Genomic DNA, 15,875 nt, shown 5'->3' on the forward strand with positions numbered 1-15,875 from the left:
TTTATGGATTACTCTCTCTCTCTCTCTCTCTCTCTCTCTCTCTCTATATATATATATATATATATGACAGATAAACCTAATCAAATATATTAAGCAAATATCTCAGGCAACTTAAAGGAGGGAGATCACATACTTCAGTATTAACCCAAGTGGGAAAGTAGGCACCAATTAGTTTTGTTCTCTGTGGGGAATCTTCCTGATGGCTTTGTGACAGGAGCCTCAATGGGGTAGCAGGGTTGCCCATATTTTAAATGGCATTTCCATTTAAAAAAATCGAAAGAGAAGATAACTCAAAAAATAAATTGCTGAATATTCTTAATTCATGCTCAAGTACAAACCCAAAGATTCAAGCCCGTTTCTCAGTCAGCCCTCGTCAGGGCAGGGTGGAATCTGTGCCATTTCCATGGCGTCAGTCAGTGGAATGAGCACAAGAGTGCTTCCAGTGCAGACGTTCAGAAGCTGAAGCAACCGCAAGTGCAGTGCTTTGGGGAGAAGTACCCGCTAATGATCCGAGAGCACTTTGGTATTACAAAGAAGGCAATTTCTCTGCAAGTTTTGGTTAGTGGTCATATATTAGGTTTACTGTGAAAAGAACACACACAACAGGATTCACACCAGCTCCCCTTTCTTGATTTAGAAGAGAAAAAAAAAAACCCTCTGCTCTTTCAACAATCTTGTTCCCACAAACATAGAGACACGCTGTATTATTCTACTTAAAGAGAAACAAGTGGGTCTCCCTAGATTTTAATGTTATAGAAACATTCCTAAAAGCCTTCAAAGTGCTCAAGTGCTTCAGACCTTAAGCTACTTGGGTGTTCTTAAGGACAGAATTTCAATGTGTTCCTCTCACTACAGCATCATGATTGAGATTTTAGGAATTAACACAGCAACCTGGAACAATTCCAACAAAGAAAAGTACACAGGAAGAAAGTCTACATTCAACTTTTTCAAAAAGACTAGTTTGACTTAGAATGATGAAGTCAAGATTGTATGCCATTAAAATTTGTAAAGGATTTTGGAAACAGGCCCACACAATACATGAAATCTGGCTATTTAAAAGGTGATATGCATTTCAGAATTATCTAGATAATTGAGATTAGGAGTTAAATAAAAACAAATTTTAATTCAGATCAACATGTAAAACAGATTCAGATCAACATCAGTGAAAATATAAGTTGAAAATATTGGCCTTTTGTGAATAGTTATAACTACTCTAACAGTAAGTGCAACACTAAGTACATTTAAGGGTTTAGCATGACAACATTCACTACCTCAGAGACAAAGACATTTAAGCCCCTATTGTGAAAACCTAGCCTTGTTGAGTGCACATTCATTTTTTAACAAAATGTAAAGGCCAACAGAGAATTCCTTGAAGCAAGATGAAATCACAAACAAAATAGAGAAAGAAAAGCCAAGCCGGCATCTCAGCCAAACAATCAGCCAATGCCCAGAGATGAACACAGTGATTTACAAGTAAACATAATACGGGGCCACTGCTGTGGCACACCGGGTACATCTGCTGCTGGTGGCACCGGCACCCTATATGGACACAAGTTCAAGTCCTGGCTGCTCCATTTCCAATCCAGCTCTCTGCTATGGCCTGGGAAACCAGTGGAAGATGATCCAAGTTCTCGGGCCCCTGCATCTACATGGGAGACCTGGAAGAAGCTTCTGGCTTCGGATCAGCCCAGCTCTAGTCATTTTGGCCATTCGGGGAGTGAACCAGCAGATGGAAGACCTCTCTCTCTCTCTCTCTCTCTCTCTCTCTCTCTCTCTCTGCCTCTCTGTAACTCTGCCTTTCAAATAAGTAAATTAAATAAATAAATCATTTTAAAAAATAAAGGTCAACATAATGTGCTAAAATTAAAACCTTTCCCAAAGAATATATGTTAAATATTGGTCCTAAGTTCATGGAGTTTAAAGAAATGTTTGCGCTGAAATAAACTTACCTTTTAATTCTATTTACATACATTTTTAAGTTCCCTCATATATGCACCCACATGCACACACATACACATTCACAATCACCTCAAATGTGTGTGCACATATATACACACAACTGTATATATGTATATATATTTATTCTATACATACACAACTATATATATATTCTAATGAAGCCACATAGGTATTATTTTTGCTTTTATGAAAGTAAGTAAATAACCTTATAAAATTTTTTCTCAGCTAACCTGGATTTATTTTTTACTTACAATTAATCATTCAGAAGATAAAATATTTTCATACTTTGAACTTTAATATGGCAGAAAGTACCTCTTTCATGAGAATTCTTGATTCCTAAAAAAATGAAACAATACCTTTGCGAGCAATTCCAAAAGAAAAAATAGCGAGTGGTCAATGCACACGACTATTTCATATCCCTCTGGTCTTCGGGACAACCTTTGTGGGGCTTTATCATAAAAAACCGCATTTCACTTTTAAATGTTTACTAAAAAGAATATCACCGCAAAGGGAATCAGCTTAAGGAAGGCAGCAGAAAAGCCTTGGCTCCAGCTTTAGAGAGGACAGCACTGTGTGGGGCTTTACTCCCCCACACAGGACTTTCCTGCTGTTCAAACGTCCATGTGCAACACCTCCGTGGAGGAAAGTGGACTTCAGGTGGACATAAAGGTGGTTTCGTTCATTTATTGCTTTGTGCTCCTGGGCCATCTGAAAGACACAGAAAAGCACATTGACATAAACCTTCCCAAAACCGTGATTTGGGCACATTTTACGTTGCATTCTCACTGGACAGGAGTCTGGATCAGGCACTGCAGTGGTAAATGACAGCTAATCCCAGCGTGTCGGACAGTGACACCTGCCATGCAGGCACCATGCAGAAGACAAGCTTGAAAACTCACTTTGGAATCTGCTGCTGTTCTCCTTTGCGGCCATCCCTCTCCAAGTGTTCTGAAAATGTGCCCCCGCGATGCCCAGGCCCTGCTGTCCCCGTTCCCTGCTGTCCCTGTTCCCTGCTGTGCCAATGTCCCTGCTGTCCCTGTGCTCTGCCATCTTGGCCTGTCACCCCTGTACCCTTACTACTGTGCCCTCTACTACAGCTTCTCTGTATCCCCCACACTCTCTGCTCCCAGCTCTAATTGTGCCTTCTTGGTACTGACAGCTCTTTTTCACTGTGACACTGAGTGACTCCCTTCCAGAGATACTGTGGCCATCATCTAGAGGCACGATGCTTTGCAGTTTTTAAAGTCATGTATCTGCTGTGTTTAAATGAACATATATTACCCCAGGAAAGTGACCAGCATCCTTAACTTCACTTGACGCATACGATGGCTCTGAAATTAAATGTCAAAATAAAAAGAAGGGAAAACCTGAGTCCAAGCCCCACTTGTGCTTCCTGTAAGCTACAGTCCCATGGGACTTCACCCTCAGAGGTGAGCTCACAGCACAACTGTGAACCCCCTCCACGATCCCATCATCATCCACACTTCATTCACAGAAGACAAAGGACCGCTCACAACCACTCAGTCAGCAAATGGTCGCATTCTGACTGGAGCCTCGCTTTCAGCTCTCACACCCACCCCATTCTCTCCACAGCAGCATGCTGGTTTCAGCCACAGGCTCTGGGACAGCAAGAAAGAATTCACAGACAAGAGCAACGGGAAACACTCCTAAATTTCTTTTTCATGCACCAAAATATGTACCTATAATGGTGCTAACTCAAAAGGAAGGCGCTATCAGGAATTTATTGATAAAAAAGCTAAAGATGAGAACAAATGGTTCCCATCTGATTACAAACTTGTTCCTTAAAGCATGAGAAATGCTGTAGTCAAGTCTAACAAAAAATCAGGAAACTCTAAGTATGGAAAGATAATGGCTTGTCTTTCTCCTCCATACACAACTGGTATAACACCAGATGGTAGAGAACTGGCTTGATCTTCATCTCGACTTTGGCAATGCTAAAATCCATGTTTGAGCTTCGTTCTGGCACTGGAGAAGCTTGGTTACCAAAAAGGTCACATCCAATGCTCACCTCAGCAGAGCTCACACAAAAGCCCATGGCAAAATGAAGCAATGACAATAACTAACATTTTAGTGCCTCTTCCATGGGCCCAGGATTGTTCTAAGTGCTTACTGGTAATAATTATCCCAAAAGTCTATGGTTAGGTGTTATCAGCCCTAATTTTTGAGTGAGTAAACTGAGGCACAAACCTAGTTCACACTCTCAATGAGTGAAGAAACCAGGCTTGTGTAGTCTGAGATGAGAATGTTTTTCTCTTGAAAATGTACTATTCCACAAGGTTCTACAACTGTCCATTTTGCAACAGACATGACACACATATATACAAATGTAAGTGTAATGTGTATTTTGTATATAAATATATATGTTTAATTATAGTATTCCTTAACTCACTCTTAGGTAAAAAGAATAAGTGATAGATGTGGGTGGCATTAGCACCGGATGGTTTGAGGATGGGTGGCTTGAGGACTGCTGAGTCAGCATAGCAGACCATAAGGGTCAACGTTCTCAGAAGGGAAGGTCTGAGCCAAGTAGCAAGGATGCTCGAAGTCTTACCAACCACACCCCTCCTCTTACAGCTTCATGATAACAGAAAACAGGAAAGAATCCCAGATGAATTTTGTCACACTTTTTTTAAACTTTATAACTGGTAACCAAACTATGAAATTCACAATTTCAGTATTCTACTAGCATACCTCTTCAGCATCATGTGAAAAAGTGTCTAATTGTATTCATTTTCCTTGTGATCCTTTCTAGTTTTTGACTGTTGTTCTTTACAACATGGCTGAGGTTTGGCTTTCACAGCACTTGTTCTCTGTGTTGTTGACGAGTCACCTGTTCTTGGGATGGTTGTCCCAAGGAGGAGTGTTCAGAAGGCTGTTGTCTGTCAGGTACCTGTTCTTGGGATGGTTGTCCTAAGGAGGAGTGTTCAGAGGGTTCTTGTCTGTCAGGTACCTGTTCTTGGGATGGTTGTCCTAAGGAGGAGTGTTCAGAAGGCTGTTGTCTGTCAGGTACCTGTTCTTGGGATGGTTGTCCCAAGGAAGAGTGTTCAGAAGGTTGTTGTCTGTCAGGTACCTGTTCTTGGGATGGTTGTCCCAAGGAAGAGTGTTCAGAAGGCTGTTGTCTGTCAGGTACCTGTTCTTGGGATGGTTGTCCCAAGGAAGAGTGTTCAGAAGGCTGTTGTCTGTCAGGTACCTGTTCTTGGGATGGTTGTCCTAAGGAGGAGTGTTCAGATAATTCTTGTCCCTCGGGTATTTGTTCTTCTTGTGTTGTTGCAGATTCGTCTTGTGACTGTTGTCTCATTGGTGGTTGTTTTTGGGTTTCTATTTCTACAGGGGTTTCTAGTGGTTCAGATGTATTTTCTTCCTCTAGAATGCCATATTGTTCTTCTTATTATTGACAAAATAAAACAAAGTCATTATTACATATAATAGCCATCCAAATCAACTGAAATAAATCATATAAATCATGCTATTCCATCATTGATTTAGTAGTGACAGTGATAACTATTCATAAAAATAGCTTTACATAGGGTGCTACACTTACAATGTGCTTTTTGTATGCATTATCACTTTTGCTCTCATTGGGAAATACAATTTCAAATAAGCATAAAATAGGAAGGATGGGATAGTATCAAAGAACTCTAAGAGAAATAAGAATAAAAATGTACGTTACCAAATAGTAATTAAACAGATATAATCCATTAGTGTTTTTAAAATTGAACAGTTACAGGAAAAAAAAAAAGCTTTTTCTGAGTCACTCAGATAGAGAATGGATTTTCAATAAGAAGCAAAAGAAAGAAATCAGAGTGCAGGGGCATCTGAGACAGTCTTCTCAGAATGGACACAAAAAAACATGAAAACCCGCTGTTGAGCTCAGGAAGACGCCATGTGTTTGCTGATCTCCACTGGTAAACCACCGTCAGCGACGCCAACACCGACCTGGCCTATGGCACTGATGGGGTGTGGCAGAAGGAATCAGAGGGTGCTCCTGAAAACCGACAACACAGCCCTTACATATCACCTAGGAAGACATCCTGGGGCAGGCATGTGGTGAAGCGGCTGAGTTGTCACATTCCACATCAGAGTGGCTGGGCGGGAGTCTCTGCTCTGCTCCTGATTCCAGCTTCCTGCTAATATGCACCCTGGAAGGCAGCAGGGATGGCTCAAGTCCTTAGGTCCTGCTACCCATGGGAGACCAGAACTGAATTCTAAGCTCCTGGAATCAGCCTGGCTCAGTCCCAGCTGTTGTGGGCATTTAAGGAATGGACCAATGGCTGGATGACTGGATGACAGATCTCTCCCCCCTCCCACTCCCTCCCCTTTGAAATAAATCCAAAAGAATAATTTTTAAAAATGAAAACCTATCTTAGGTGAGAAGTCTCACCATACCTGAGAGAAACCAGGTAACTCAAGTAAAATGTTTACAACACATATTTACACATTGCCTTCCTCCCCAGACTGGTTTTTCCTCTTATTTTCAAAAGCACCACTCAGGACTCCAAGCCAGCACCCCCAACTCTGATTTCACGTTGCCCCTCAGAGCCATCATGTGGTCAGGTCAACAGACACCTGTCCCCTTCCAGCCAGGCCCTCTCCATCAGAGAACAACAGGAGAACACGCGCCCTCTGACCCTTCCCTTCTCCCCCTGCTATCAGTGCTTCTCTTTTTTTAAGACTTATTTATTTATTTGAAAAGCAGAGAGAGTTACAGAAACAGAGAAGGAGAGACACAGAAAGAGAGACCTTCCACCCACGGGTTCACTCCCCAAGTGGCCACAACAGCTGGGACTGTGACAGGCTAAAGCCAGGAGTCAGGAACTTCATCTAGGTCTCCCATGTGGGTGCAGGGGCCCAGGGACTTGGGCCATCCTCCTCTTCTTTCCCAGTAGCATTGGCAGGGAGCTGCATTGGAAGTGGAGCAGCCAGGACTCAAACCAGCACCCACACAGGATACTGGCACAGCAGGCGTGGCTTAACCTGCTGCCCCCAGAATGCTTTTTAAAGAACATACATTCATCACATCATCTGCTTGTTTCAACATCGCCTACAGGATAAAGACCAAAGTCCTTAGAATAATAAACTAGGGTGTAGCAGTGATGGATGAGGCACTGAAGATCGACACTCCCCTTGCTCAGCAGAGCTGTGTTTCCAGGTGGGGCCAAAGGCTTTTTTGACCACAAGGAAGGAGGCGTGATGTGTCCCTTCTGAGCAGAGACGGCCAAGCACTTGCTCTAACTGGCTCTGGCTATCCTCTCCCCTCCCTTGCAAACTCCACACCGAGTGCTGAAGATGCCAGCATCTCAGCAACCAGGAATCTGAGTCACTGCACGCAGGAGAGCTGCTCTGGCAAGTCTCCAGCCCACAGCAGGCTTCCTACGATCCCGAGAGAAACCTCAGCCACCCGGACCCAGACGCTGAGTGTCTCCCACTCTCACTGACACCAAAGAAACGTGGGTCTCCAGCTGCCCCCTCCAACTCACTGTTGCTCCCCCTTGCATTTGGACACTCCGACCCCTCTCCCAGCCTCCCCTTTTCCACACCATCTACCTGGAAAATTGCCACTGATCCCTCACAGTTCTTCTTAGCAGCCCCGTCCTGAACCACACGTTGTGCGAATCCTGGCAGCCTCTCTCCCAGCCCAGAGCATCCCGATGGATGCAGTGCAGTCCCTGGATACTCAGTGCACACTTCCACGGTAACGCTCAGCACACTGGACTTTCTGGTGTCTCCAGCTCAACTCACAAGCTGGCTGAGGACAGCAAACCTGCATCTCGTTCTTCCGGATCATTCACCTGGCCGGGAGCTCACAGCGCCAGGCATCCCCCACCCCCATAAAGAATGACTAACAATGTGTGAGTCCTACTTTCAGATTAACCCTGGACTATTCAACTCACCTTTCTAGGTTTTAGTTAATTTATAAAAAAGCGACAAAACATGGATCATTAGGAATGTTCAGATTATGTGATAAGTGAATGAAAGCACACTGTGAACAGTGATGAGATGCTGTTTATCACCTCAAAGCTTACAGAGCCAAACACCGGGTTATAGAGGACAAACCAAGACTGCCACAGGGTAACATAGGACCATATGCCAGGTGAGAGGCAGACGCTGAGTGCTGTGCTGAGCTGCCTTTGTGCAGCTGCCCCTCCTCGCTCAGCAACCCAGCACCTCCTGCACGCCTGCCTCGCTAGCACACGGGCGGTGTCCCCCTCACCGCCTGCGGGCATGGAGGGCAGAGGCTGCGTCTTACCCCTCCTTGCCTCTCAATGCAGGCAGGCACATGGAAGAAATTCAGAAAATGTTGATAGATGAAAGAATAAAGGCGTAAGTGATAAATGAACCCGCAGTCCTACACATAAAGCACTCCTAAAATTTTACACATAAAATTAGAAGGTTCAAAATTCAAATAGAATGAAGATATTCAAGTGTGTTCATATGACGTGTTAATATCAGAATATATGTAATATGAAGGTACACAAAGTATTAATATTAATATAAAATTACATTTATGATATACAGTGTACATCATAATAAATTGCAAGTTCAGAAATCCCTGAGTTCACCTTGATTTAAATACAATTGTCATTGAGACATGTCTGGCACTGCATGCAGATCCTATGCTGTTTGCTTTCAAAACTCAACCAACAGGCATCCGAGTAGGACTGAGTTGTCACTGTGCTGCACCTGAGACACCTATACTTCTCTGACGTCTCCCCTCTGACACCTGCACTTCTTAGCTCATGCTTCAGGGGTTTCTATTTTTCTTGTCCACTCCTTTTTTACAAACTATGATAAAGATAAATGCAGTAAAATATTAAAATAACTGCACTGTGAACAATGGCTCTAAACCAAACTGCTGGCCACAGAGTGTCACCCACAGAAAGGCAAATTCTGCCGTTGTCAAGGACCTAAAAGCTGCCCACAAGGATGGGGTGGAGGGTTCTGCACAGTTAGGAAGGTGTGCCTCACCCAAAGACGAGCAGTGCAGGCGCCAGGCATGGGCCCGAGGGAGAGGCCCGACTGCTGACACCGCCAACGGGGCTCTCCCAAATGGACAAAGGCCGAGCCTAGCGACGGCACCACACTCTACCCCTAGCGCCCCCCAGGAGCTCGTAAGTGGTCACGGGTAGAATGTTCTCTTACCAGAAAGCGGAACCACTTTTTTATTCTTGCTGATGTTCTTGAGAGACGCTGAGAAAAAAAAAATCCAGTCATTAATAAGCTGATCAAAGGGGTTTACACATCACAGTGTCTAATGAGAGATCTAAGGCTGAAAGAATTTGGCACGTCACCCCAGTGATGAGCGGGGAGAGAATTCAGGGCCAATCCCAGTACAACTGGGAGCACGCTGCTACTGTGCCAAAAGCCATCCTGCACAGAAACATCACGCAAATTGCACTTCCTGGGGCTGCACGGCAACTGGCAGTTTTGGTCTTATTTCTCTTCCTCGAAGGAAAAAGCCTATTTGCTTGAGTTCCGCTCCTGCCGCCCTCCTTCACAGGCTCTGTGACAGGTGACAAGACCGCCTCTGCCCAGCACCAGCTTAGGGGCTAACAGTCGCCCCAGGACCCGGGGCTGTAAAAGGCAGGTGTTGGGTGCGCTCTACCAGCAACCAGAAACCCAAAAACCATAACGCAGCAGCTGCTTAACACCTCCGCGCCATCAGCAATAAAAGCAGAGTGCTCCTTCGACTTGGCAACACTGAAACTAGAAATGTATAACTTACATCAACACCTGCAAGATAAAACCCCCTAATCCACACAAGTAGAATATAAATAAGCGCTGTAAAATTTCTGAAGATATCCTCCATTTAACCACATATCTCACAAGTCTGCCTCGATTTCAGGCATTTGAAGGGTTTACGGGAGCCTCTGCCAGTTCAACAACCTAGCATGCAAATATTAGCTTTTTTCTCTGCATGTGCTCCTGAGTGTGTCTGTGTCAAAGGCTCCACTGGCATAATGAACACAGACTGTTTGCTAATAAGCACTCCAGTTAAATTGATTCTGGAGCCAAATAAGGAGACCGGAGCCGTTCTGAATTCCTGGCATTTCAGCAAATGAGATGAAAAAGACGTGTGAGAGCAGCTCAGGGAGCTGCCAGTCACTGCAGGAAGCAAAGCAGAGGCTGCTGCAGGGCTGACCACAGACTGCGCTGCCCAGAGCCATAGCTGGGGAATCAAATCTGGAGCAGTCAGACAAAGAACAAGGACCGAGAGCCCCGGGGGGAAGGGCTGGTGCAAGGTCAGAGGCCACCAAGAAGTAGACCAACCACAGTGGTGTCCAAGGTGGAGGAAGCACAGCCCAGGTCCACAGAGAAGCCATCATGGCACACGTGGCCACACAGTGTGGTTTGAACACTGAGGAAGGCCTGTGCTCCATGCTTGGCTGAAAGCCTGGTGCTGACTTTCACTCATTTTTGTAGCCACCATCACGCCCAGCAGCTGATGGTTATGAATTAAGATGCCAGGCTCAAATTTGTGAAAGCAAATCCTACAACTTGGCTTCAGGTGGAAACCTGAAGTTAGCATTTAATGTTTGCATGTGGTAGCTATTACTTAGGCAACTGATTTCTCTGTGCATTGGAATGCTTTTTAAATCAGCAAAGACATTTACCAAGTCCCTGAAGGAAATAACAAGTCCGATCAAGAGTATTTTGGGTTCACTAAGGCTCAGAGGGGTTCTGTCCAACCATGGCCTAGGAGGTTAAGCTAACGAAGCATCTGCAACCTCTATGGATTCCTTTTCTTAAAATATTTATTTTCTGTATTCAGAGAAAAACTGGAAAACAGAACAAAGCTAAAAGACATGGAAATAAGTATAAGTCATAAACCCACCACTTGCTATCACTAGTTGTAACTTAAATTAAATCTAGCAATAGGAAATCAGGATTTATCTCTGATTTGTGAGCCACAGGATAAACTTCTAACTGTAGATTCATGACTAAAAGTTTGCTTATTTTCAGGCTTTTAATGCATATATGGTTCATAAAAGAATAGAATTAAAAGATAAGTTTCTTTGGTTACAGAAAATCTTTAAAATCAATGCATAGTTTTTTCATAACATGTATTTTTCATTAATTTTTGGACTTGGGAATGTTTTTGAATTCTTTTATCAAGGATTTTTGACCTGTATTCAGAAATTTTTTAACCCAACGACAAGCAAGGAACAGAGGGAAAGCAGGGACTGGGGACTCTGCAGGAGGCAGACACTGGTCCTGGCCCTGCACTTCAGCCAGGCACTTCCAGACGTCGTTCTAGAGCAAAAGGACTCACTGCCCTCCCCCTACCCTCCAGATCATTGCTGGATTTTCCTATTATCCTTCCTTTATAGGTTTTCAATTTTCTTTTACTTCTATTTTCACTTTAAATCATTTATGTCCTTTTGACAACCAGTAGTATAAAAATCTTATCAACAAGTCCAAAATCAGAAGCGAGAGGCCCAGCACTGCCCTGTGCACTGGTCCAGTGGTCCTGTCTCACAGCCTTCATGACGGCAGTGCGGCACTCCCAGAGAGACGCGAATGCCTCCAATGCCTGCTCTCACAGAAACATGATGTGGTTGCAAAGAACTACTTCCCTTGCACTGTGAGAATAAACCCACTTTCCAGTCACATGGCCATGAGACTGAACTTCTCTCTGAGCCTCACTTAATCAAACAGAGAACTGACTAAATCATAGGAGTCACTCAGCAGGTACTCAGACGATGATTTCTCCCCTGCACACTCAGCACAGTACCCTGACCCAGCAGGTGCTCACGCAGTGCTCTCTCCTGAACACAGCAGGTGCTCACACAGTGTCCTCTCCTGCACACAGCAGGTGCTCACGCAGTGACTTATCCTCCTGTACACAGCAGGTGCTCACACAGTGTCCTCTCCTGCACACAGCAGGTGCTCACGCAGTGACTTATTCTCCTGCACACAGAAGGTGCTCACGCAGTGACTTATCCTCCTGCACACAGCAGGTGCTCACGCAGTGACTTATCCTCCTGCACACAGCAGGTGCTCACACAGTGCCCTCTCCTGCACACAGCAGGTGCTCACCCAGTGACTCCTTCTCCCTAGTCCTGTCTCAAGTTTACTCTTGTGTATCTTAACATCTGTGAAGCCAAACTCCTTATCTTGCCCAAGTTGTTTACCAATTTACAGATCTGGGATGAGATACAGGGAAGAGGTGTGGCCTGGCCACACAGGGCCTGGGGGTGCGGGCTTCCTGTCCACGCTGTAGAGAATCTGGAGCTCACGGAGCTCTCCAGCAACAAAAAAGCTGCCCCCAGAGAACCCTCAAAGCAGTGGGGCTGCCCAGCAGAAGAGAGGTGGACTGCAAGATCTTAGAGATTCTTTTCTAGTCTGACCTTAACCACGTTCTATTAATTTTTTTATTCATCCTGATCAAAAATACACTGGAGTCTGTATTTTGAAGGAATGACGGCTCACGCTGTAGGTGTCAGTGCTGTGCAATTTGCTGCAGAATTGAACAGAAGTCAGACATTTCTGCTTTGATGCTTGCTTGGCACACAGAAACTGTCGAAGGTCAAATAGAGGACAAGCCTCACTCAGGTGTGCAGACAGCTGGAAATGAAATCAGAGCTCTGATGACGGTGGACCCTGAGTAGGAAACGGCCCCTCTCCCAAGCCAGGAGACAGATCCTGACACAAAGTGCATGACAGCTCAGGGATGCTCCAGAGACACACGTGAAGAAAGGAGACAGCTCATACATGTGGGGACTTAGCCGTCAACAACACACCTGCAGACAACTTTCCTCGTGCACCATCCCCGCAGTGCCACGTAAAGTTATGTGTGCAGAAGAGGAAGCGACAGAGAGGTGAAGGGACCTCCTCAGACAGCACGGACCCCGAGCCCAGGCCCCAGCACTCACCACTGCACACGGCTGAACTGCCCTGGCAGGGCCCTCTTTTGTGCTGAGTCCCTCTAACTGAAGCCTGCCTCCCTCCCTTCTTCTCATTCTCAGAGATATGCAAAACACTTTTTACACAACTAGATGTGCGAGTCCTCCCAGCAGCTTTGCCAGGCCCCACGGGAGGGGGCTGTCCTCAGACAGAAGCTGACACCTGTCTTTCTGGTGACCGAGAAGGCAAAGGGAGTGGCCCCTCTTTGGGCAGTTGACCACACAAAGCACTGCACCTTTGATCACGAATGAGGAAAGGTGCCATGGGTGCACGGCTGGGTTGTAGTCACTAAGACACAGCCCTGATGCAACTCAAGGGTTACCGAGCCAGGCTGGGTGTTTACCCCAGGAGACAGAAGAAGGCCTTCGTCTACAGCAACACCTTTTGTCCTAAAGAAGACTTTGAGATCTCAGGAAAGACTCATAAGCAAGGAGAGCTGCTAAAGAGGAAGCTGTGCTGTGCGCCATTCTATAGAATATACGGCCTCTTGCTTGGTCTAAAAGATTCTGCATCCAAAACTCAAAAACCACCTCCCATGAGCCTGAGCCAATCCTGCCACAGCCCAAAGGGTCCTGATTGCTACCGCCTCTCAGCATGGCCTCCAGTGGGTCCAGCCTCAGTGTGGGCCACACAGAGCTGCCCACACTTAGGCCAGAAAAGCCCATGGCAAGAGCTGAGCCACATGTGGCTCTCCTGAATTCCACTAGAGCCAGAAGTGAAGGCAGCCTCTGATGCCCCCGTCTCATCTTACCAGGACAGAGGCCCCGTCAGCATACCTCACTTGGCACAGTCCCTTCACAGCAGGTCCAGGGCCACTACCAGGTCTCTGGGACACAGGCCCCGGTACTCGCTCTCCCTTGCACCATGCTGCAGGTCTAAGCACCATTTTACACCTGAGTAAGAGCTCACAGCATGTCACCAAATGGATCTGCCTAAATAAACTAGTAAGTAAACCCCTCCAAAATAAGTGCTATGCATATGAAAGCAAAAGAAACCCCAGCTGGTAAAGTTACCACCGACCTCACCTGTGTGAGACTGCACAGATGCGTCTGTACACACTCACGGGTGTAGAGGGGGTCCCAGCACAAAGGCCAGGGTCTGGGCACCAAGCAGATATGAGCCGGAGCTTCTGGTTGCCCCGGTTTTCCTTAGCCTTGGGTCACATAAAATGCTTGTGCGGTGCTGCCCCCAGAGCCCGGCAAGTTCAGAAGTTCCAAAGCCAACATCCTCACAGAAAAGGCAGCTCCCGCTCTGTATCCGGCTCCTGCCTAGACTTACAAGACAAAGCTGCAGAAGCTGAGTTAGTTTCACACCACAGTGGAAATAACTGGTAGCAGCTCTCAAGAGCAGAGCTCGTGAGGCAAGAGAGCAGAGGCCAAGAAGGGGGTTCTCCAAGGGGCAGGGGATGCAGCAGAATGTTGTGAAACCAGAGAGCCACCCTCTGCCAAGGGTCGCTCCGATGGGAGTCACAAAGGCAGCAGGGAAAATGAGCAGGGGCCTGGTCCTGGGAAGCAGATCTCCATCGCGCCACCCAGAGATGCAAAAGAGAACTGGAAAGCAGATGGTGAGGGTAAGTTTTGCTGGGAGCAGGCTCTCGCCTGCAAGTCAAAGGAGGCTGTCGAAGCAGCACGGAGGGGAAGCAGGGCCGGGTCCCCTCGCGCTTGGGAGCTGAGAACACTGCTCTGAGAGGTGACAGCCAGGGGCACACCCCTGCGTGCACCTGTGCTTCACAGGCACTGTCACCAACTGCTGGTCACTCCCTAAATGAGAACCAGTAGCAGGTCATCGCAGAGCCAAGCTGGTTGGTGATCTGCATAAAACTGTTAAAAATCCATTCTGTAACAGTTCCTTGATTGCCAGTTTGATGAAATCACAGCAAAGGAAAAAAAGAAACATGGAGTGCGGCCTTCCAGGGTGAGGCTGTGGCTTGCACAGGCTGCACCTCTCAATGCACACACTTAGAGCACAAAAGGAGCCAAGAGTGGGAAGCAGGTGCATCTGTGTCTACACTGCAGGAAGATTTGGACACCGGGCATCTTAAGTACCGTACAGTGCCCAGCTCGTTCCTGTGACTTTGCCGCTAGAAATGTGAACACTTGGAAGCAAAGTTAAAGCAGGTTGAAAATTGCAGTGGACAGAAACTGGTCTTCTTTTCCTGCTTCTTCTGTGCCTATTCTTTGAATATCCCCCACAAAGCAAACAGAAATAACCACAATAAAACACAGCCAAACAATGAGCTCCAGTGGATTAAAGAAAACATTACCACCTTTCGTTAATCTTCAGGGACTTAAACTTGCCTCATCCTCCTCCCCCAAAAAAATGGAACTGGCAAACTCACAAAATACATGAAGATGCTGTGATGCCTGGGAAACAACTGTTGCAATGTGTTGGAATTCGGGGATTTGTAAGCCCCTGATTCTATAGAATGGGATAGAATTGATGGCCACCAACAGCCATCAGCAGCCAGGAAGAAAGGTAACGTTTTTTAAGTGAGTGTGAAATGGCCTCATTCCCTCCTCCCAAATAAATCTCTGTACTGGGCCACAATTCCTGGTGGTTTAGGATTGGCTGAGTCACCTCCACAGCCCTGTGTAATGTGCTTTTGTGAAAAACTGCTCAGAGACCTTGGAGGCTATAATTGAACTGCAGAGCTATTGGGCAGTGCCTGAAAGGTAACTGGACACTTGGAGACACACGGGAGGGCTCGTGGAATCGCTCACAGCCCCCTCTGCAGGCTCTGAGCGCCGGCCTCGTGGAGAAGCCCACAGGCAGCCCAGGGCTGCGCTGTGCCCACCCAGAGCCCAGCACACGACTGGCCTGGGAGAGAGACAGACTCGCTTGAATTTCTGCTGCTCCTTGCGCTACCTTTGTCACCAAGGACAAGACAGGTTCTCACTCTGGGTTCTCCTCTGTGAAGTGGGGATCATTGACGAACGGATTATCATGAAAATCAAAGGCAGAAGGAAAGGTCTCGGATGGCATTCCAGAAT

The 15,875-nt window shown here is 46.2% G+C and overlaps 1 protein-coding gene across 5 annotated transcripts in view; it reads right to left on the bottom strand.

Moving 5' to 3' along the window:
* Positions 1 to 2,233: 2,233 nt before the first annotated feature.
* DCDC2C (doublecortin domain containing 2C) overlaps positions 2,234 to 15,875 on the bottom strand; it is a 132,995-nt gene continuing 119,353 nt past the window's right edge. The window contains exons 12-14 of one of the 5 annotated variants that reach the window (XM_051833277.2): positions 9,121 to 9,168; positions 4,672 to 5,361; positions 2,234 to 2,667 (exon numbers count right to left, since the gene is read on the bottom strand). In XM_051833277.2, the coding sequence (XP_051689237.2) occupies positions 4,775 to 5,361; positions 9,121 to 9,168 (635 nt within the window). In that variant the 3' untranslated portion in view covers positions 2,234 to 2,667; positions 4,672 to 4,774. Of the gene's footprint in view, positions 2,668 to 2,722; positions 3,291 to 4,671; positions 5,365 to 9,120; positions 9,169 to 15,875 lie in introns of those variants that run through there. The other 4 variants (XM_051833276.2, XM_070069760.1, XM_051833282.2 and 1 more) reach the window with 4 other exon arrangements.

Source organism: Oryctolagus cuniculus, chromosome 2, assembly GCF_964237555.1.
Source record: "Oryctolagus cuniculus chromosome 2, mOryCun1.1, whole genome shotgun sequence".
Lineage (NCBI taxonomy): Eukaryota > Metazoa > Chordata > Mammalia > Lagomorpha > Leporidae > Oryctolagus > Oryctolagus cuniculus.